At 41.0% G+C, this 22992-nt stretch overlaps 1 protein-coding gene across 1 annotated transcript; it reads left to right on the top strand.

The window, feature by feature from the left end:
• Positions 1–16746: 16746 nt before the first annotated feature.
• Positions 16747–18261, top strand: LOC148364893 (transcription factor HES-5-like). Its single transcript, XM_088337300.1, has 2 exons — positions 16747–16812; positions 16888–18261. Exons 1-2 carry the CDS (start codon positions 16762–16764, stop codon positions 17203–17205), a joined length of 369 nt encoding a protein of 122 aa, XP_088193426.1. The 5' UTR covers positions 16747–16761; the 3' UTR covers positions 17206–18261.
• The last annotated feature ends 4731 nt before the right edge of the window (positions 18262–22992 follow it).

Here is a 22992-nt window from a genome sequence, read left to right as displayed (position 1 = left end):
TACCGGCAGCACAGAGCCTCAAAAATGGAGTATTCTGAAGATGGATGTTTGCGTCCTCGGGGAAAGCTAGTACAACTCTCTGGTTGGAACTAACTTCAAGGAGCTTCTGTTTTTCACAGACACGAAGAAGCGCTTTTCTCAAAGCGCCCCCCTCCTGATGCGCGCTAAATTGCTTTATTTCCTACAATAGGAACTCACAAGAGGCAATCTCTTTTCTTGCAATTTGCTCGTATCCTCATGTTTTTTCTATGTGGATGATTTATGTTAATTTTTTCACGTTTCTCTTTTTTTTTTAATTTTGCCAGTTAAAGTCCTATGGAAATAACGGCGTATATCTTGCCATGTAAGAAAAATAGTGGATTGTTTTAGCAATCTATTTTTTATACATCACATCAAAGCATATACTATTGCTAATCATATTGATCGAACTGCTACTTTATGCTTGTGATGTCCTATGGAATTTCTTACGAAATCATCTCGAGACTGCTCGTTGATGTTGAGGATCACATTGATGCAAATGTACAAATGTATTGTTATTCATGAAATGAACTGATCTGCGCTTTTCAAGTCAATGACTTCCCAAAGCGCTTTACAATGTGCTCCACATTTCCCAATAGCGGCCTTGCAGCCATGTAAGGCGCTAGCCTGCTTATTGGGGGCATTAGGGGTTCAGTGTCTTACCCAAGGACACTTCCACATGTAACACGGAGGAGCCGGGATTCGAACTGCGATCTCTTGATCCCAAGACGAGCGCTCTACCTCCTGAGCCACTGCCGCCCCTTCATCATGTTGAAAATTTTCCTCAATGTCATCTTTCATAAGAAGTGAATTTTAGCTTGTCATGCCTGTTACATGTGTGTCATTTAATTGCATTATTACTAATGGTTGAAAAATTCTGATGGCATTTGTCATCTTCCTCTACTGTGTATTCAGATTTGCTTGAAAATCTATCCTTTTGTTGGCTTCGTATTCTTCACAATTTTCTGTGATATCATAACATGTTTATTTGTTGAATGTTAAACATTTGTTTTTTTGTTGACATTATGAAAGCTGATCTGTTCTAAGGTCAATTCCTTCATTAGATCTGTTCCAAGGTCTGTCGCCGTCTTGCATTTGCTGCAAGGTTCTGATGTAAAACTACTGACACACGTGTGTTGATATATTCACGTTTATTTGCGTGTAGAAAGGTCTCTTTCACTCGCTGTTGAGTGCCGTGTGCCTTGGAGATGTCTACAAGTTGTTGTTGTGATGCATCATCACATCTTGTTGCTCATGTTAATAAACCATGACAGTGTGCTCTACTTTTGTGTCATCTTGCTTCTTCAAATCAAAATTTGACCAAAATTTGACCCGTCGTTAAACTGTCGCATAGAATATTTAGAGTGGGACCAAACAACAAAGTTGTAAAAGTGGTACTGAAGCTTCACGGTGATGAAGATAAGACCAATTTGTTGAATCGTCTCATACGAGTTCAAAGAAGATGCAGGAATCAAATGACGTAAGAGGGAGTTCTTTTTTATTGATACACAATTTCAACAAGAGACTCAGCGAATCTAAGATATGCGTGTGTCTTTATAGTTTTCAACATAGCACGTGTACCCAGTTTGGCCCCGTCCCTTTTCACGCCTGAAGGCGTACATGCCCAGGGTTCCGTCCTTATTTGGAAGTGTTTTTAAGTTTATGTCACCTTGCCCTTTGCCGTTATCTCTTGTCCTCCCTTAAGGAGGATTGTTTATACTAATTCGTCCGCCGAGACCTTCCTGAGATGTAAGCAACATTTCTCCCAACTGTAAGCAAGTCTTTCTACATTTCTTTCTATGTATGCAAATCTATTCTACAATTTTCTACAACAACGGCTCGCGGATGCCTTAAACACCAGGGTCCTAGGGCACGATATCCTGTGGTGTGCCTTGAGCAAGTGCAGCCAGGCGGTGCCCATCCCTCTGCAGGCTGTTTTTTGGGGGGGTTAAGGGTTTTCTCCCCCACATGAAATAGGTAGTACTGGTTTCCATGGATAGCAGTAACAGAAGCCTCCTAATCTGACTCAGATACAGCACCTTCATCATCTGGTCACTGTTGTTTTTCAGTGAAAAGTGTCAGACCTCAGCAATGACTAGCAGCGATCCTAAATCACTGAGAAAAAAAACATTTATCTCTGAAACTTTGAGTATCACATTGTACAATACTCAGTGCTTCATCTTTGGCTTTCATATTTTTCTTGAAAAATAACCTTTTTGGTGATGATCCTTTACTTTCGTGACATATCAAAGTCCCAGGTACATATCTTCCATCCAACCATCCATTATCTGCACCGCTTATCCTCAGTAGGGTCGCGGGGGTGCAGGAGCCCATCCCAGACATCTTTGGGCAGTGGGCAGGGGACACCCTCAATCGCAGGGCATTCACTAGGGACAATTTAGACCGGCCAATTAACTTGACATGCATGTTTTTGGAATGTGGGAGGAAACCGGAGTGCCCGGAGGAAACCCACGCGAGCACGGGGAGAACATGCAAACTCCACACAGGCAGGTTTGATCTCATGACCTCAAAACTGTGACGCACACACACTAACCATTGCGCCGCCGTGCTGCCCCCTTGCCAAGTCAAGTCATACTTATTTGTTTAGCCCAAAATCAACCAAAAGTCTCAAAGGGCTGCACAGAGCACAAAATATAATTTTCAAGCTCCAAAGATTGCACAAGTAAAGAAAAAAAAATCAATAACTTGATAAATATATGCAGCTGTGACTTGTAAATACATAAAAACGACTATCTAGAGCAGGGGTGTCAAAGTCAAATGGACGGAGGGCCAAATAAAACATTTGGCTACAAGCCGAGGGCCGGACTGTCCAATCTTTACTGAAACCAAGATTTAACCTACTGAAAACACAACAAATATATTACAATATGATTGTATAAATAAAGCAATATTTTCTCATGACTCTGTCAGTCATTTTTAATTTCAGCAGGCACAAAATACAAATGTCCTTTATATAAAAAACTCATAACATATCTCATAACAACAACTCATAACCATTTTCTATCATTCAATCATCTGAAATTATTCAAAAGAAATATTGCCTTGAAATACAATAAAATAAAGTGCAAAAATCTCTTGTTACTTAAAACCAATAGCAATCAACACACTGGACCTCATCTGTCCTGCTCAAATGTACATTGACTTTCCTTTCTGGGCTTTCTCTGGGTTAGTGTGAAAAAAAGGAATTACTGATTAACAAATAATAACAATCAAAAGTCATTTTCTCTGCTAAATAGGAGACAATTTTATCAAAAGACCGTTGTCCACATCAAGATCTATTTTCCACGAAAAGCCGAAAAACAAGAAACACTCCCGGGACAGAGTCGGCAAACAAAAACAACATAGTCAACATAGACAATAAAGCTTTAAAATTCCCGAGGGGAACAACAAAAAACGAGACCTTCTTTATGTGCATATTTAACTTTTAAACTTGAACGGAGTAAAAACTTCAAATGTGTAATTGCACAGGAAACATTACTGTATTATTACTGTATTTACATACATTTATATACAGTACTGTATTACTACAACTCTACATTACTCGTTTGAGGCGTGTGTTTTGTTTCATGATGCCGTCTAATATTATACTCTTTCATCACCGCCACACTTTCTCCACATAGCAGACACACAGGTTTTCCAGCTACCTCCGTGAACATGTACTCCAACTCCCACCTTGTTTGAAAGCCCCGGTTTTCAGTGTCCACCTTCCGTTTAGCCATTGTTGATGGGTATCTGTGGGCTAATTTTTGCTGTTATGCTAATGACTGCTGCTGATCGACTGCTGAATAAATCAAACCGCCTCCTGCTTTGCTCCCGCTCGGTGCGTCCCCGCTGCATTGTGGGAAATGTAGTATTCATGGGTACTGCGGGCTGCTGGCTTGCAGCGGCTTGCGGGCCGGATCTAATAATATATTGATATCGTCACGCGGGCCAGGTAAAACCCTCTCGCGGGCCTAATGTGGCCCGCGGGCCTTGACTCTGACATATGTGATCTAGAGGACACATTTTAATTGCGGGAAAATGTTAGAAAACAGAAAGAAAAAAAACAATGTACATTTTTTATCCTTGAGTCATTTTATTGGCTTATATTTTTAGTTCTTATTTAATAGTAGCCTAATCATGTTTTCCTTTGAATTGCCGGCCTGATACTTTAGTTTGTGTTTTTTTATGTTCTTTCAACTGTGGTTAAATGACATAATCATATGAATATAAATAAACGGAGGCTAAAATAATAGATTTCATGTTGATATGAGAATGCATGGCAGCACGGCGGCGCAGTGGTTAGCGCGTGTGGGTTCAAATCCAGCTACCGGACTTCCTGTGCGGAGTTTGTATGTTCTCCCCGTGCGTGTGTGGGTTTCCTCCGGGCACTCCGTTTTCCTCCCACATTCCAAAGACATGCATTTCAGGTGGATTGCCCGGTCCAGATTGTCCTTAGGTGAGAATTGTCTGTCCCTGTGTGCCCTGCAACTAGCTGGCAACCAGTTCAGGGTGTCGCCTGCCCACTGCCCGATGATTTCTGGGATGGGCTCCAGCACCCCCGCGACCCTACTGAGGATAAGCAGTACGGCTAATGAGATGAGATGAGAACGCACGCTCCTGGGCAAAGGTCATCTTGAATTGCCCGCTCTGAGAGAGACTCTGCCGCACTTTCCCACACCGGCAACAATACAAGCGTGCCATTATTCCACACATTAAATCCCCCCACCCCAGACCATCTAACATAGAGCCTTCGAAGAGTCAACTTTGACCTCTTGGTTTGCAAGCAGTTCCCACAGAAGCAATTTCTAAACTGCGACTTTTAATGTTAGACTCGACTCAAGACATTTGCCTGTAAATTCGTTTCTACAATACTAGTTATGTTTTATTAACAATTTTTCTTAGAGAGCACATAAAGAAATAGATTCTCGCTGGTTATGTATTCTTTTGTATTTGTTTTTTGTTTTTTTCCACATTTCCTGTTTTCTTTTCATTCATGTTGCAACAAACATCGCATCACAAAAGGAACAAATCACCCGAAAAGAAACAAGACAGGTGGAAGCCAAAGGTTTATAAGAAACCCATCCCCAAAATAACTTTAAATGTTTTTTTCTATCAAACAAAAATGTCAAATACCGTATTTTCTGCACTATAAGGCGCACCTAAAAAACTTTATTTTTTTCAAAAGCTGACCATGCGCCTTATAATACAGTGCGCCTTATATATGGATCAATATGAAGTTGCAAAGTCTTGCAACTAATCCAAGCAGCCGCCGACTCGATTTTCCCCCGAACGCCAAGTAGTCCGCAGTGTATGCTGGGATTTATTTACCGGCGTTTCATTGGCTAACCAATGTGTCAATCATCATTTGAATCGATCACTATTGGCTAAAGTTATTCGGAGGTAAAGGGGGCGGATCCTTTTTATCATTTAAAGGCTCGCATAGGCTAAAGCGGCAAAAAAAGCCTGTAATTGGCCAAAAATTTGAATGTGAATAGCATGTTAGGTCGAACTACGGCATAGAGGAAACAATATTTTACTATTCTGTACTGTATTTGTAAATATTTTACTCTTCTGGATTTACTACACTCACGAATATAAGAGGACCATGGTTGCACATTATTATTGAACACAATGACTTCGGTGAGCTACTCCGGCTATATATTTTCCCTGTATCTTGTTTCAGACTGAACTCGATGTTTCTATGATAAGCGGTGCAGATAACGGATGGAATGGAGTGTCTGTTTTTAAATTAAACTCAATTCCAAGTGTTTATTGTCATATGCACAGTAAAGTTGTGAGCGCAAAAGAAAATAGAAACTAAGGAATGGTTGGCATTTCTTGAATCCCAAGACTTTAACCTTCCGAATGAGGGAACAATGCATTTGAGTGACATTGTACGGACACCGCATCCGCACGTGTTCTCGACGCGTATTTGCTTCTTTGCAAGCTTTGGGAATGTTAAAGGGGTAAGAAGTTGGAATGAACTATCTGACTGTTTTGTCCACGTTCCCATTGTAGCGCCTTATAATCCGGTGCGCCTTATGTATGGACCAAAAACTATTTTTTTGGGGGTGCGCCCTATAACCCGGTGCGCCTTATAGTGCGGAAAATACGGTACATACATTTCTTAGTATGTTAAAAAAAAGAAGCAAGTCTCTAGGTCATTTCTTTAAACTTTATAATTGTTTTTAAATCAAGCCTTTTCCCGCTACTCGAGGGTAGTGATGAGTTTGTATAGCGTGTTGAGTAGGTTCAGGTGTACAACTGCATTCACTCAACTGTTTGGTAAAACACATTCTATGGCAAACATTTTTTCACCATTGTTTACGAATAAATGCGTTGTGTTTAGAAAAGAGCCCTTTTAGGGTAGTTTATTGATGTAGGCTGAATGTCCCAGAGCCAAACTGAACTCATTGTCCCGTCTTACATCATTATAACAGTCATTTGTTGGTCCATTTAGAAATGATCACAGTGTTTGGATCATGATATACATCTCACAATTTCTCTAAAAACAATACAATGTGTGAAACCCGAGGGAGTGAATAAAGCAAAATTCACGTGACAAGTATAAGAATCTCATCTCATCTCATCTCATCAGCTGCACCGCTTATCCTCAGTAGGGTCGCGGGGGTGCTGGAGCCCATCCCAGCGATCATCGGGCAGTGGGCAGGGGACACCCTGAACTGGTTGCCAGCCAATCGCAGGGCACACAGGGACAGACAACTCACTCGCTCAGTCACACCTAGGGACAATTTGGACCGGCCAATTCAATTGAAATGCATGTCTTTGGAATGTGGGAGGAAACCGGAGTGCCCGGAGGAAACCCACGCAAGCACGGGGAGAACATACAAACTCCGCACAGTAAGGCCGGTAGCTGGATTTGAACTCACGCAGGAGGTTCCCACGACCTCAGAACTGTGCCGCACACGCGCTAACCACTGCGCCGCCGTGCTGCCAGTATAAGAATTATTTAACATGATAGATGGCTCCCACCAAGCCAAACGTAGACCCCCAAGAATCATCATGGCGTGTGCCAAGCGAAAGTCATTGACGGCAGCAGATGTGCTCTCCAAAGGGTCAGCACTTTCCCACCAGATCCCGAAGATCCCCCGCAAAACCGGCATTCACAATCGGTGCAGATGCTCCCTTAAAACGTATCTGTTGTTCTCCCCCGCTGCTCTCCGATTGGCTGAAAGTGTGAGAACGTGCTAAGCCTTGCACTGATATGGAAATGTGGGACTATAAATTGGAAGCATAGAGGCAGGAGAGTAGATTGTGAAGGAGCGACCCTCGCATCCAGACATGGCAACTGCCCATTTTCTGCAAGAATCTCAACTGACTCACGCAAAAGGTATGTTCTCTTCACCCTCCCCATATTATTCTTATCACCATCTACTCATTGCTGTACAAGTGTCCTCATCCTCATATGCTTCTCTCGCAGGTTTGAAAGCCACTGGTGGAGAAGTTCCAGGATCAAGAAGTTTCTGTTAGCTTGTCCAGCAAATTCCAAGATTCCACAATGAAGAAGGCTGACCTCTTGGAGATAAACATGTGTGTCTGTCGGTGGCTCCAGTTTGCCTCGCTAGCTGGTACACCCTTGAGGCAGCTTGTGACCTCCATTGAGGTAAAGACCCAAGAAGAGAACTGGTCTTCCGTCCTTTCCTGGCAACACCATCATCAGCAAGAAGATGAAGATTGGCTTGCAGCGCTCTCTAGAGGCTTGGTAGATACAGACTGACTAACATGTTAGCATGTCACATCCACAACTTCTTGTTTTTCCTAGATGAGGAAGTCTCAAAGCAAGAACTTTGGTCAAGCACAATTGACAACGTGACTCATTTTTTAATTTCCTTTGCTATTGACTCATTGTTATGTTTTCTATTTGGAAATGGTGAAAAATGATGTTGTCATGGGATTTCCCATATTGATTTTTTTTTTTGCTGGTTGAAATCCAATGGAAAAAAAAGGTTCATTGAACTCATGGATTGTTTTTGCAACAAGCTGTTTTTATATCACAGCATATAATACTTTGAATGTATGCCCATGTTGATCATATTGATCCTGGCTTTTTGCCTCACGATGTCCTATGGAATGACTTGAGCAATCAGCTTGAAACTATTTACTTATGTTGTGGATAACAACGATACGATTGTACTTCAGATATTGATCATCCTATTGATGATTTTCAATGGCAGATTGTTCTTTTCTCAAGAAAAGAACAGAAATGTCATCTTTCATAAGAAAGTCAATGCTATGTTACCATGCCTATGGCATAAACATTTACAGTGGCACCTCGGTTTTCGAAGGCCTCTCGGTTCGAACAAATCGGTTTATGACCAAAAATTTTGAGAAATTCTTGCTTCGCTTTTCATTTAAAAAATCGGAGTTTTGTGACCTCCACGCTGAGCGGCGTACGAGTGTAGATTGCCCCCACCCCTCCTGAAGAGCTGTTGTCACGGCAACGCGCACTCCTTTTCTGTTTTCGTTTTTTAAAAGCGGCGAAGGGAGTGTTTTAACCCCTAATGATGCCTCGGAAGAAGGTCGGTTCAAGCAGCAAAGTTGCTACAGGCGAAAAAAGAGGAGAAGTGCGTACAACTATTGCATTTAAGAAATAATAGCAAAATATGAAGAAGGTGTGCGAGTTTCCGATCTTGCTATACATACAGCATGGCTTTTGCCGACCGTTAAGAATTCCTATTCATAATTCTTTTCTTTATCCTTTAACCGCTCACCACTTGTTGTGGAGACCAGGGTGCTAAATGACGTGTCAACGACCTGATTTTTTTATTTTTACACGTTCGTGTTAGCGTCATCTTTCGTACGGAAGATGACGCTAACGCGAACGTACGATGAGCCTGGGTTAGCTTTAGGTTAAATATTCAAGGTAAACATTAAGGGTGTTGGAACGGATTAAAACAATTTTACATGACTTTTAATGGGGAAAAAAAGGCTTCGGTGATCGTACAAATCGGTTTTCGTACAAAGAAATGGAACGGATTATGGTCGAGAACCCGGGTTCCACTGTAGTTGAAAAGTACGTATGTTATGAACAATTTTGATGGCATTTGTCAATTTGTTTTTTCTATTTAATTGTGTTGATCTTTAATGATCTTGCTCTATGGTATATTCAGATCTGTTTTAAGATCTGTTACATTTTAGCATGCATATTTGTCATATTTTTATGTGACGTCATAATGAAGTTGATTGTCAAAATGCGCAAATTGTGTTTTTGTTGACATTTTGATGAGTGACCTGGTGAAGATCATTTTGCTCAAGTGGATCAGTTGTAAGATCAGATGAATTTGAAATGACTGACACTGTGTGTTCCTATTCACATGTATATCGGTGTGTTTAAATATCCTCCACTCATAATTGAGTGTCGTGTGCCTGGAATTAGGCTACAATGTTGTTGTGATGCATCATCACGTCTTGTATCTTGTGTCCATTAAACACATGATTTTGCTCTCCAATTTGTTATCTTTTTACCACTTCCAAACAACACTACATGTAGCGACCCTCTTTCATGCACGACACAAGGTTTCACAGTCTCTGGGTTTATTGCCTGCGTTCAGTAAACAAAACAATACAAAAGTCAGGGGCATCTGTTCACGACTGCAATTATCTTCAGCGCTTACAAATTCACTTCAGCTACGGCAAGCAGACAACATGCGAGCACATTAATAATGAAACTTTGATAATAACAATGAACATAACTTTCCCACGTACCTGCATTCAGTAAACAAAACAACACAAAAGTCAAGGGCATCTGTTCACGACTGCAATTATCTAAAATATTAAAGATACAAAAAACGGGTCATCGCTCAACAGGCCGCACCTCGTGGCGTGTTTGCATCAAAACACGTTGCATCATCGTTTCAAGCTGTATTGCTTTACTTCTTATTTAGTGCTTTTTTTTTAAATATACATCATTTAGCACAACTTATATATCTTTATATACAAAAATAATTTGCGAAAGCAGCTCTTATGTCTAGCAAAATATGCATTTTTTATCCAACTGATATTGGGCACATCTTACCTTCAGCGCTTACAAATTCACTAAAGCTACGGCAAGCGCTGAAGCCCATAAAGTGCCAAACGAAAAAGACCGTCGCAGACGCCCATGACTTAACAACTGAATGAGGTACCGGAATATTAACAGTAATACAAAAAAAACACAGATTTTCTGAGAATTCAAAAAAACATTCAAAACAATCAAATTTCAACTCTGTTAGATACGTCACTATAAAAACATGCTTAACCATCATAAGACTGTCTTAAAAATGAGGCGACGAAGCGACAGGATATGGCTAAAAGTGTAACGTTAAAAAAAGCTTTTGAAAGTTAATGATTTGGCACAGCAGAGAAAAGTCTCTCTCAGAGTGACAAATGATGCGGATCTTTGAACATGGAATGAAATGTGTGTCGGTTACATACAGGGTTGGGTAGGGTTACTTGAACTGGATTACTTTCAATGACTTTTGGATGACTCCAACACCAAATATGCTCATAAAAGACAAAAGAAACTAAATAGGAATCAAATGATGACTCACAACACGTGGTAAGCTTTCTCTCCTGGCTTTGATCTCTTTGATCTCTGGCAAAACGAACATCAAATGCCACAGAAAGAAAATGAAAATCAATCCAAACATCATTTTTGCCGTTCCATGTATTCCGTTACTCCCCAAGCCTGCACAAAATGGAGTCATTTTATTCTTATTTAGTTTCTTTTGTCTTTTATGAGCATATTTGGTATTGGAGTCATCCAAAAGTCATTGAAAGTAATCCAGTTCAAGTAACCCTACCCAACCCTGGTTACATATCACAATCCTGCAAACTTGATTCAAGTTATGTTTTTTAAATTGTAAATTGAAGTCAATGATCTCTTAGTTCATTTTACCGACAAGCAGAAACCAAAAGAAATCAAAGAAAACACATGTTAGTGACTCTTATTTTAAAGGGAGATTGCATTCTTTAGAACACAGGTGTCAAAGAGGGGGCACGCGGGCCAGATCAGGATTGAATCCGGCCCGTTAGACAACATTTAGAGAAGCACAAAAGAAAAACAAACTGCAGGTTGAAATATGTCAATTTGATGTTGCCAAAGAAAGGTGCCTCGAACAAAGACACTGTATTTGTATTTCTTTCTCTCTCTCTCTCTCTCTCTCTCTCTCTCTTTTCCTCTTTTCCACCCCTTTTCTCCCACTCTCTGTCTCTTTCACTCTCTGTGTCTCTCTTTTTCTCTTCCTTTGTTGCTCTTTGTCTCTTTCTCTCTATGTGTCTTTTTAACTTCTTTTGCTCCAACTTCCCTTGATCCCTTTCTCTCGTTTTCTTTCTCTCTTCCTACCCTTCGCGCTTTCTTTTATCTTTTCCCTCCTTCTGTCTTTCTATTTCTCTTTGGATTTCTTTCTTCCGCTCCCTTTCTTTCCCCCTCTCTCGCGACTTTTTATCTTTTGTTTTTCACGCTCTCTCTTTCTCTTTCTTTGTCCCACCCTCTCTCCTTTTCCTCCCTCTTTCTCTCATTTCTTGATCTCTCTTTTTCTTTCTCTTTAATCTACTAGTCTGGCCCCCGGCAGAATGTTTGTTCTAACGTGTGGCCCCCCGAGTTAGAACCTATGAATGGCAAAAAAAATATATAGATAACGAGGTTCATTACATAAAACTATATTGATTTAAATAATGATTAAAAATAGAGGAGCTGTCATATAGTCTAAACGTGATGAAAAAAATTATAGATTGAAAATGTAGATTTGTTTTGCACACCATGAAGCTCACCTAGAGGAGTGGCCATGATTGTCCGCCATCTTGCTGCTAGAGTTACTGACAGAAACAAAAAATCTTGTGAAAGGCTGGACATAAACATGAGAAGAAAAATAGTCTGGTTTGGTTACTTTGTATTTTTCTTTGTGCAATGTATCACTATGCATTACAGCAACATCAAGTGATCAAATATTACACAGTGTCCCTTTAACTTTCTTCTTAGTCCATTTGGCGGACATGTCCAAATCCTCCCTCACATCTGAGATATGAACAAGTTAATCGGAAATGATGGTGTTTGTCCCTTGCAGTACACCTAAAGAATACAGGACTCCAACTTCATGTCCATGCTAAAAATAATTTTTAATACATTTGTTTTTCATAAAATAAGGCATTACCGTTCAAAAATGAATCAGGTCTTGACTTAAACGTCATAAACCTTGAGGTCAGTTTACGTACGTGTGTTAACTCTAGCGACCTGAAGGTGGCGCCCTCCTTTAACTTCACACACTACAGTTTAGAAATGTCAAACTCAGTTCGGTTCAGGGTTGGGTAGGGTTACTTGAACTGGATTACTTTCAATGACTTTTGGATTACTCCAATAGCAAATGTGCTAATAAAAGACAAAAGAAACTAAATATGAATTAAATGACTCCATTTTGTGCAGGCTTGGGGGGTAACGGAATACATGGAAGGGCAAAAATGATGTTGGCAAGCTGTTTGGATTGATTTTCATTTTGTTTCTGTCGCATTTGATGTTACTTTTGCCGGAGATCAAAAAGATCAAAGCCAGGAGAGAAAGCTTACCACGTGTTGTGAGTCATCATTTTATTCATATTTAGTTTCTTTTGTCTTTTATTGGCATATTTGGTATTGGAGTCATCCAAAAGTCATTGAAAGTAATCCAGTTCAAGTAACCCTACCCAACCCTGTTTGGTTCTGGGCTGGAATTCAGAAGTGTTCTCAGATGAGTAAAAGAATGTCAAGGCCAAATCTTTCGCTTGGTTTTTCAGTATCCTGGTTTATCCTTCAGCCTACATGAGTAACCTACCCTACGTATTATAGTCACAAGGGATCTTTTCTAAAGCCAACACATTTATTCACAAGCGATGGGGAAAACATATTTTTATGTTTGGCATTGGTTAACTGTTTATTTTGAATAGTTTAGTGAAAGCAGTTTTATGCCTGAACCAATTCACCATATAGTACAAACTTAACACTGCCCTCTAGCGGCCAAAAAGAACCTTTGATAGATGCCCGTGGAAGACAAATGCAACCTACATAAAAAGCACACACAAAAACATTAAAGGACAGATCCGTCCATTCACTATCTGCACAGCTTTTCTTTAGTAGGGACGATTCGGAGTCACCAATTAACCTGACGTGCATGTTTTTTGGAATGTTGGATGAAACTGAAGTGCCTGGAGGGAACCCATGCAAACACGGGGAGAACACGCAAACTTTGCACAGGGAAGGCAGGTAGTTAGATTTGAACCCATGACCTCAGAACTGTCTCTCTCTCTCTCTCTTCCTACCCTTCGTGCTTTCTTTTCTATTTTCTTTCCTTCCGTCTTTCTATTTCTCTTTGGATTTCTTTTTTCCTCTCCCTTTCTTTTCCCCCTCTCTCACAACTTTTTATCTTTTGTTTCTCACGCTCTCTCCCTCTCTCTTTTTCTTTCTTTGTCCTGCCCTCTCTCCTTTTCCCTCCCTCTTTCTCTTATTTCTTTATCTCTCTTTTTCTTTCTCTTTAATCTACTAGTCCGGCCCCCGACAGAATGTTTCTTCTATCGTGTGGCCCCCGAGTTCAAATGAGTTTGACACCCCTGCATTAGGGGCTTAAAAAGCGGATTTTTTTATTTTAAATAAGTTTAGAATAATGTAAAATAGGAAAAAGACCAAAATTGATCAAAACTAGCCTCAAATATGTTAGTTGGTTGGTTGGTTGGTTGGTTGGTTGGTTGGTTGGTTGGTTGGTTGGTTGGTAGGTTGGTAGGTTGGTTGGTTGGTTGGTTGGTTGGTTGACTGGTTGGTTAGTTAGTCTGTTAGTTGGTTGGTGTACTGGTTGGTTAGTTAGTCTGTTAGTTGGTTGGTGTACTGGTTGGTTAGTTAGTCTGTTAGTTGGTTGGTTGGTTGGTTGGTTGGTTGGTAGGTTGGTAGGTTGGTAGGTTGGTAGGTTGGTAGGTTGGTAGGTTGGTTGGTTGGTTGACTGGTTGGTTAGTTAGTCTGTTAGTTGGTTGGTGTACTGGTTGGTTAGTTAGTCTGTTAGTTGGTTGGTGTACTGGTTGGTTAGTTAGTCTGTTAGTTGGTTGGTTGGTTGGTTGGTTGGTTCATTGGTTGGTTGGTTGGTTGATTGGTTGGTTGGTTAGTTGGTTGGTTGTTTGGTTGTTTGGTTGTTTGGTTGGTTGGTTGTTTGGTTGGTTGGTTGGTTGGCTGACTGGTTGGTTGGTTAGTTGGTTGGTTGGTTGGTTGGTTGGTTGGTTGGTTGGTTGGTTGGTTGGTTGTATCACCTAACCAATACAGTCGTAGGGGCACCGTTTTCTGTGGTGTCTCTTGGGTGACTACAGCCTATTTAAAACGCGCTTTACTTGGTGAACATTATTTGTAGCACTAAGCATAGCTGACAAAAGAAACCCACAGTGAACAGACCCAAGGTAATCATAAGTATAAATAATGTCACATCATATTGATTAGAGAAAGAGAAAAAGAAAACACCTAAAAAAGGCATGACATTTTTGGAGTTGAGCTTTGTTACACCAGAAAGTGTGCTCTTGATTGCTAAAGGTTAAAGATCAACTTTAATTGTCCCTCAGTTGCTCTGAGAGAGACTCTGTCCTTCTTTCCCACACCAGCAACAATACAAGTGTGTCATGATGCCACACATTGGATCGCCCCCTTTGACTCCCCCAGCTAACAGGGAGCGTCTCAATTGTGGGCTCAACTTTGACCTCCTGGCTTGCAAAAAGTTCCCACCGATGTCAACCCGCAGCTGAGTGTTTTGACGTTTGATTCAATAAATGATGGACAGAAGCCTTACACATACGATGCAGCGCATTGGGAAAATATTATATGGGATGACCACATGTGCGGTCCCTTTTCAAGGTTTCTTCATTTTCCTCATGTTGAGGTTTTGGAGTTTTTCCTTGCCCTCATGTTGGTTCCAGATCAGGGGATGGTGTCATAATAGTCTGAAAAAATAGTCTGTGTAATAACCTGTGAAGCCCTTTGAGACTCTTTGTGATTAAGGGCGTCACAAATAAAAATGACATGACTTGAATTGACTATTAGGCAGACTTGAAACATAATGATAGCAATTTGTTTGGGGGGGATCAGGGTTTACAACAAGTGGGACATATTTTGGATAGAAACATATGAACTGACAAGGGGAGTGCGCAATCTTTTTGGGCCCTTTACTTTCACTCACTCCAGAGGTTCAGAGAAGATCCGTTTATGTTTCTTCTGTTTCTAATATTGGACACCTGCAAAGGATAGGTTCCTTATAATTTGTATTATTATACTTCACTGTTGTTCGTTATTTTGAGTCATGTGCAATTTTTTCACCGTTGTCATTATCCTTCAATAAACTTGCTATTCTCTGATGACCACAACCTTTGGAGTGGACTTGCTTTTAGTAACCTCGGGGATGTCACTTAAAAAGAGCTCAGGAGAGCGCGATTAGAACCGATTTGGAATTCGGCATGGTGAGGGTTGTTTGTGCAGACCTTTCCTGTTTTGGTCTTTGTAAGTTCCAAATTCCTTGATGTCTTCTTTGTGTGTTTGGAGTCTCTGAGAGGAATGGGCACCACCGGGCGGTACTTGCCCAAGACACACCACAGGAAATGGTGCTCCTATGACCCTAGGGATCCAACTAATCAACAAACCAACCAGCCACCCAACCAACCAACCTACTACACTATAAACTTATCAGAATCTCTGAATGACCCATTGATGTCTACCTGTGTGTCATCAAGTCTCCCCCAAAACTGCTTTATGATAATATCAGGGTTCTGTTTAGAGTGCAGAACGTGTCAAAAAGACCAAGCAACAGACCAGGTAGGTCTGAGACACTCTTTTGGATAAATTCAAAGTCAGATTAGAATACAACACCATTTCTTAAGCCTTAAACTTCTCAAGGAACAATCTACTAGGAATTATTTTGAAATTGAACGAGTAAGAGATGACTGTTAATCTCCCAACCAGATGTTTTCTTAGTTATTATGTTTGAAGGCTAATCAGAGATGGAGCCAGAAGGCCCATGATCCATTTGGAAGAACTGCGGGGATTTAAGGGGTTTGAGAGTCTGTTGATAGGACAACAATCAGTTGTGCACACATCTGCCCTTGTGGAAGTGGCAAAAAGAAGGCTATTTTTTCAAATATATTCATAGAAAAGTCACGTACAAAGAGATTCATTTTCTAACATGATCCGAAAAAATAAAGCCAAATCACAAATGAAGGTACCCAGGTGCTTAGAACAGCCAAGTCAGAGCCTAGACCTGACTCCTGCGAGCAGAGCTTAAGACGGCTGTTCACAAGTGTCCTTCCAACATCACTGAAATTGAGCTGTTTTGCAAGAAAGAGTGATAGAATGTCAGTCTCTCAATGTGCAAAACTGATAGACATACACACCAAGCTACTTGAAGCTGTAATTGCAGCAAAAAGCAGCAACTGAACCTCCTTCTTTAACCCGTCCACTTGTATCCCCCCAGGATCATGTCGGCGTGTGCCGGATCAACATCATTGATAGCAACAGATGTGTTCTCAACAGGGTCAGCACTTTCCCACCAGACCCCAATGATCCCTTACAAACCATCCTCCACAATTGGTGCAGCTGCTCCCCAAAGACATTACTATTGTTCACCCGTGCTGCTCTCCGATTGGCTGAAAGTGTGAGAACCTGCTTCGCCCGGCATTGATATGGAAATGTTTGACTATAAATTGGAAGCATAGAGGCAGGAGAAATCAGATCAGGCAACACTCGCATCCAGACATGGCACCTGCCACTTCCTCGGAAGACTCTCACCTGACTCTCACGCACAAGGTATGTTCATTTTCATCTCATCGTTGTATATCATTGCCGGACAAGTGTCCTTATACCGGCTTACTTTTGTCTCAGGTCCGAAAACCTCTGGTCGAGAAGTTCCGGCGAGAGCGAATCAACAACAGCATCGAGGAGCTGAAGTCGCTGCTGGCTGCCGACTTCCTCCAACAGCAAAAAGACTCCAAAATGGAGAAAGCGGATGTCCTGGAGATGGCTGTTTGCGTCCTAAGAAGGCTCCAGTCCGTCTCTGTAGCCGGGATGCACATCAGGCAGCTCGTGTCTTTTGACGAGAAGACCAGAGAGGACAACTTGTCTCCTGTCAGTTCTCCTGGCTACAGCAGCTTTAGCAAGAAGGAGAACTCGGCTCACTCGACCCTTTGGAGGCCCTGGTAGAGACGGACTGACAAACAAGTTCACCTTCTCTTGTTTCTTATATTAGGAAATCCAAGCAGAACATGTTCTTTCTTGCCTGATGAAAGACTCACTTTTGATTGCATTTGCAATTCTTTCATTTGACTTTACAGTATTTCCAATCTGGAAATGGAAACACGTTATATTAATTTCGTTATTGTTTTTTCAAAGATCGTTTTTATTTTGCGAGTTGATGACCTTTGGAGAAAATAACATTATTCATATTGAATGATTACAAAAATAGAGGATTTGTTGCGTTTCTTTGTTTCATTTTGCCATTTTATACACAATTGATCTTCCCATCGGGCTCGTTCGAGTTTTTATATGAAAATGTTGTTCGGTTCACATTGATCCAAATTTTTTTTGTTTGTAATTTTTCATATTGATTGTTTTTCAACGTGTTGTAGTATTTGAACAATATTTGTGCATTACTACTTTGAATTGTCGCGATTCTTTCTTTTGCATGATAACGTCCGATGCAATTTTATGCATTGACACAACTGGTCATCCTTTCAGGCTTGTTCATAGATTTTTATATGAGAATTTCACTTCCTGATGTTAGGGATCACATTGATCCCAATCTTATTTGGTTGTCATTTGTGACATTATTTTTCAATAGCATGTTGTCATTTTCGCAAGAACGTTATATAGTGCATCACTATTTTAACATTTTGATGACTTTTGTCATCTTGCTTTATTTACATTCAGATCTGCTTCAAGATCGGTTATGTTTATTGCGTTTGAATTCTCGTTATCTTGTAAAGCCACACTGCGCTTGATGTTCACCGGTTATTTTATTGACATTTGATGATGAAAAGGTATCTGTTGTAAGATCAATTTCATGTTCTCTGTCACCACGTGATGGTCTTTCTAATTGGATCTGATGCAAGGTCCGTTATTGAACTGCTTTTAAAAACTCATGCATATGTGTTGTTCTATTCACGTGTGTTTGCGTGAGTAAAGGTCTCTTCCACTCGCTGTTGAGTGCCGCGTGCCTTGTAGACGTCTACAAGTTGTTGTTGTGATGCATCATCACTTCTTGTTTCTTGTGTCAATAAACACATGACGTTGCTCTTCACCTTTGTGTCATCTTGTCTCTTCCCACCGACACTCTGCCACTATTAAAGCGGTCGTAAAACTGTCGTAAAGGCTACAGGATATTGCTTAGTCTGCAATATAAAAAATGGCCTTTCAAAGGCTCTGCACGTTGAGAGCAACTTCATTTGTATCATTAACTGCTGTGGGAAAGCAGAGAAGATTCAGTCTCAGAGGGATAAAAGATGCCGACCCTCGTCCTTGGAGGCCGATGTGTGTCAGGAACACCTCAAAATCACACCCGAACCTGAAGAAAGTGCCTTTAAAACTTCAAATGCATGAACATAAGGACAAAGTTTAATTACCGTAAATTCTGGACTATAGAGCGCACCTGATTATAAGCCGCACCCACCACGTTTTAAGAGGAAAACCGATTTTGTACATACACAAGCCGCACCTGTATACAAGCCGCATGCGCCCACATTTAAACGTGTAACACAAACACAAAATTAACCCAAACCCGACTTCAAGTCCCGCGATTGAAACTGAATGTTCTTCATTAAAGTCCAAAAATCACAGCCGGCGAAATGGACGGAAAATGATACTGGTACTTATCTGCAGAGTCCAGGTCCCGTTGAAAGTAATCAAAGGAAAAAAGTGTATATTTCCAAAGGTAAGGGTGGGAAAAATATATCAGATGAACACATTTACTCACGCAACTCCTTTTTCTTTAACCAACTTTTTACCTCCTCTTCTTTCCTTGTCTGTCCCTCACCTTTAGCGGTCCCCACTTAAACTCGGCACCCCGCTTTTGTTCCGCCCCTCATTTTTCGTTCCCCCGCAAAACGTATCAGAATAATTGTCTAAAATAAATACAAATAAATTCATGACAAAAATATACAGTTGCAAATACATATTATACATGGGTTAAACATATTTACAAAGAAAGACGCTACACCGAGAGAGTTTTAAAGCTTTAATAATAATAATATAGCTTTGACAGGGCAGTTAATGCATTTTTTGTTCACCCGTATCAGAATAAGTGTCTAAAATAAATACAAATAAATACATTACAAAAATATACAGTTGCAAATACATATTATACATGGGTTACACACATTTACAATGTGTAAAAAATTTTCTCTTCCTTTTGTTTCTTTTTTTCTCAGCTTTGCACTACTTTTTTATTTTGGTATTTTTTTCTTTTTTGTCCTATTCCCCCTTCCTTTAAATCATTTTGTGCATAATTTTACATAATATTTGGTCATGTTGGGATGAAAGAAGCAAAAACAACCCGAAGAGCCGTTTAGGACCCGAAAGAGCCGGTTCCTTTTAGCGAGCCGAGCCGAAGAAGCCGGTTCTCGGAAAACTCTACCGACTTTACTCAACTTCGTTCTACTTCGACCTTGACTTCCAAATATTTAGAACACAACGTCAGGGGAACCTGTGTATTTTTAGATTTTCTTGTGTGCGGAAAAGCTCTGGGTAGTGCGCAATTGCGCACACACGCAGCTTAGAGGGAACATTGCTCAGGATGTCTTCCAAGTTTTAAACTTGAAGATGATGATAGAGGCGGAGGCAGCCAATGGCGTTCTTTCCCTCCAGATGGTGCGTTTCCATAGCAACGTAGAAGCAGCTGGTCAGTGTGGGAAAGTCCAAGCACACTTGCACCCATACTTATGGCATGGCTCCAAATCCCCCGGGAGTCAAAGGGTTTTAAATACAGCTCTGCATGACATTGAATTTCAATCTTGTCATTGTTATCAGCGGGAGTTGTCCACTCACCCTCGCTGTTGTCTTCATCATCATCGTTATCCTGTTTAAAGAGACTACCAAAATGTAATAGTGATACGAAAATGTGCACCCCTTATTTTATTTTACAAATTTTAGAAATATTTCTTTCACTTTTTCTTCGCTAAAATTAAACATTCTAACAGTGCTCATTTGAGCTGTGAAAAGTGATGGGTCCCGGGGACTCGCATGCTCAACAATCTATGGGTCCCAACAGAGATCTATGGCTCCCCAGTCCCGACGGATCACCACCTTATCGTGGTTGGGCACTTTGCGCGTCTCCATGACCCCTAGAGCTATGTCGGCGGGAGTCTCGTACTCCTGGTAGGGTTACCCAAGCCGAACAGGTCGAAGGGTAGAGTCCAGACTAAGAGTGATCCCAAAAGCTGGTGGCGGCACGCTTTGAAGCGGTTTCCTACAGACCTGGATCCCTTTAGCCGCTGCAGTTGTAGAAAGATGCCGGTCGTCTAGGGTCTCCCTTGCCACTAGAACCATCTTCTTTACAATCAAGATAGTGGCGTTGGGGAAAGCGCACCCCTTACGCCACTTTAAAAACCGTCGTTGCGCAGGTATCCTCTTTTACCTGAGTCTCAGACCACAATCCAGGATCGGACTGTTCAAACATCAGCAGACTCACAAATAAAAGAAGATGATCATCATCGAATTGATGGACAACCCCAACGAACGATGGCTCCGCAAAAAATTTTGTGTTATCGAGGTTGAAATGGTAAATCGGCGACATATATATATATAATATAAATCTATATATTCATTCAGTTTTAATCATCAGAGTTTATTGGTAATACAAATCAGTTATCACTTCAAGATTTCTAAGTTCACAACAATATTGTACATTATACAAATTAATATTGCTGAAATGTTAGTCTATATATTCATGCATTTTTAATCATCACAGTTAATTGGTAATATAAAGCAGTTATCACTTCAGATTTTTCAGTTCATATATTCTTTGTGGTTTGCTGTCCCGCCACAGTTGTAATGCCTTTTCAGGGTCCAATCCATTATCATCCTTCTCATAGCGTCACCAGGAATATAATTGAGTCCGTTTTGGCAGAAAAGTCCTTTTCTTGCGGGGAGTATTCTTTTGTTTATTTTCTTTCGTCGAATCGTTCGCTGAAGACACGTGTTTTCCTTGCCCTTTTTCTGTGCCGGAATTATTGCCGTTGTTATCAATTTCTGCATTACGTTTCGACTTATTATTGACACTGAAGAAATGACCAATTTTGTGTTGATTTTCACCTTCCTTCGACGACAAGCACCACAACAATGACGTCATCTCGAAGCAACGACATCTCGTTTGCCGAGATCGGCGTGCGGACAAAATCTCGAACGGCGAGACCAAAACAACAATGGCGGATCTGCCTGACGAAAAGTTTGGAAAGCGGTAAATCTTGGTTAAAAATAAAAGTAATCGGGTAATAATGACAATTTTGTGTCGAAAAAGTTGCGTCCCAGGGACGCACGTTGATTTGAGACTATGCGTCCCCGGCAAAAATGACGCGTCTAGGACGCAGGGACGCCGGCAAACCAGAACACTGATTCTAAGTGACAAATGTTGAATATATGTGGGCATGATTAAAATAATTTATTGTCAACTTAAACTATGAGCACAATATTTTTGTTTTTAACATTTAAAATGTATTTCTTATGTCCTTCAAAGTCCGATTTGTCATCAGATACACCAAAGAATTGTGTCTTTTTTTTGTGTTTATTGATGTCTTTCACTTTCTGTGTTCTCCATTCTCTAACATTCGATCGTATTAAAAAACAGTGTGATGATTAGATAAAATTGAATTATTTTTCCCTTATCACATCTATTACTGGTGGTCTAGTGGTTAGGTTTCGGTGCTCTTACCGCCGCGACTCGAGTTTGTTTCCTGTCACATACAATGTTTTACAATCGCGATCAGCAATATTTTATGGCAAATAGGGTGACACACTATTGTAGTACTTTGTGTATATTGCGCACCCAAATTTTGAGTACTTTTTAGGTGAAAGAAATACGTGTTTTACAGGAATAAGTGCGGTAACTGTTTTCATATGGACAATTTCTTGATGTAGGCAGCACGGCGGGGCAGTGGTTAGCGCATGTGCGGCACAGTTCATGTCTTGGGAACCTCCTGCGTGGGTTCAAATCCAGCTCCAGACTTCCAGTGCGGAGTTTGTATGTTCTCCGTTGTGTGGGTTTCCTCTGGGCACTCCGGTTTCCTCCTACATTCCAAAGACATGCATTTCAGGTGGATTGATCGGTCCAAATTGTCCCTAGGTGTGAATGAGCGAGTTGTCTGTCCCTGTGTGCCCTGCGATTGGCTGGCAACCAGTTCAGGGTGTCCCCTGCCCACTGCCCGATGATTGCCGGGATGGGCTCCAGCACCCCCGCGACCCTACTGAGGATAAGCGGTGTAGCTAAAGAGATGAGATGAGAATTTCTTGAAGAAGAATTTCTCCTTCAACATGCAACAGATGTGCGCTCAAGAAGGTCAGCATTTTCCCACAAGCCCCTCCACAGTCGTTCAGCTGCCCATACCTATTGTTACTCTCTGCTGCTTTCCAATTGGCTACTTCATGTGAGAAAGTGTGGAGGCCAACATTGATATGGAAATGTAAGACTATAAATTGGAAGCATGAAGGCAGGAAAGAACTGATGAAGCAAGGACAGCACTTGGATCCAGACATCTACTATGTTCCTGCAGTATTCTCACTTGGCCATCACATACAAGGTATGAACATCTTCAGCCGTCCATCACGATTATCATACTCACTACTCGACAAGCGTCTTCATACTTATTTCCTTCCCTCGCAGGACAAAAAGCATTTTGTGGAGAAGCGAGAGCAAATCGATAAGCAGTGAGAGCGGCTCAAGTTTCTGCTGGCCGTTTGAAGACTCCAAGATGGAGAAGGCGGATGTCGTGGAGATGAGCG

This window comes from Urocampus carinirostris, chromosome 6, assembly GCF_059441175.1.
Source record: "Urocampus carinirostris isolate Australia breed hairy pipefish chromosome 6, RoL_Ucar_1.0, whole genome shotgun sequence".
Taxonomy (NCBI): Eukaryota; Metazoa; Chordata; class Actinopteri; order Syngnathiformes; family Syngnathidae; genus Urocampus; species Urocampus carinirostris.
This window is presented reverse-complemented; position numbering and strand designations above follow the sequence as displayed.

Excerpts from the sequence above, each read along its gene's own strand:
- LOC148364893 (XM_088337300.1), top strand. The coding sequence starts at position 16,762 with ATGGCACCTGCCACTTCCTCGGAAGACTCTCACCTGACTCTCACGCAC. Across the intron at positions 16,813-16,887 it reads ACCTGACTCTCACGCACAAG|GTCCGAAAACCTCTGGTCGA; the intron begins GTATGTTCATTT and ends CTTTTGTCTCAG.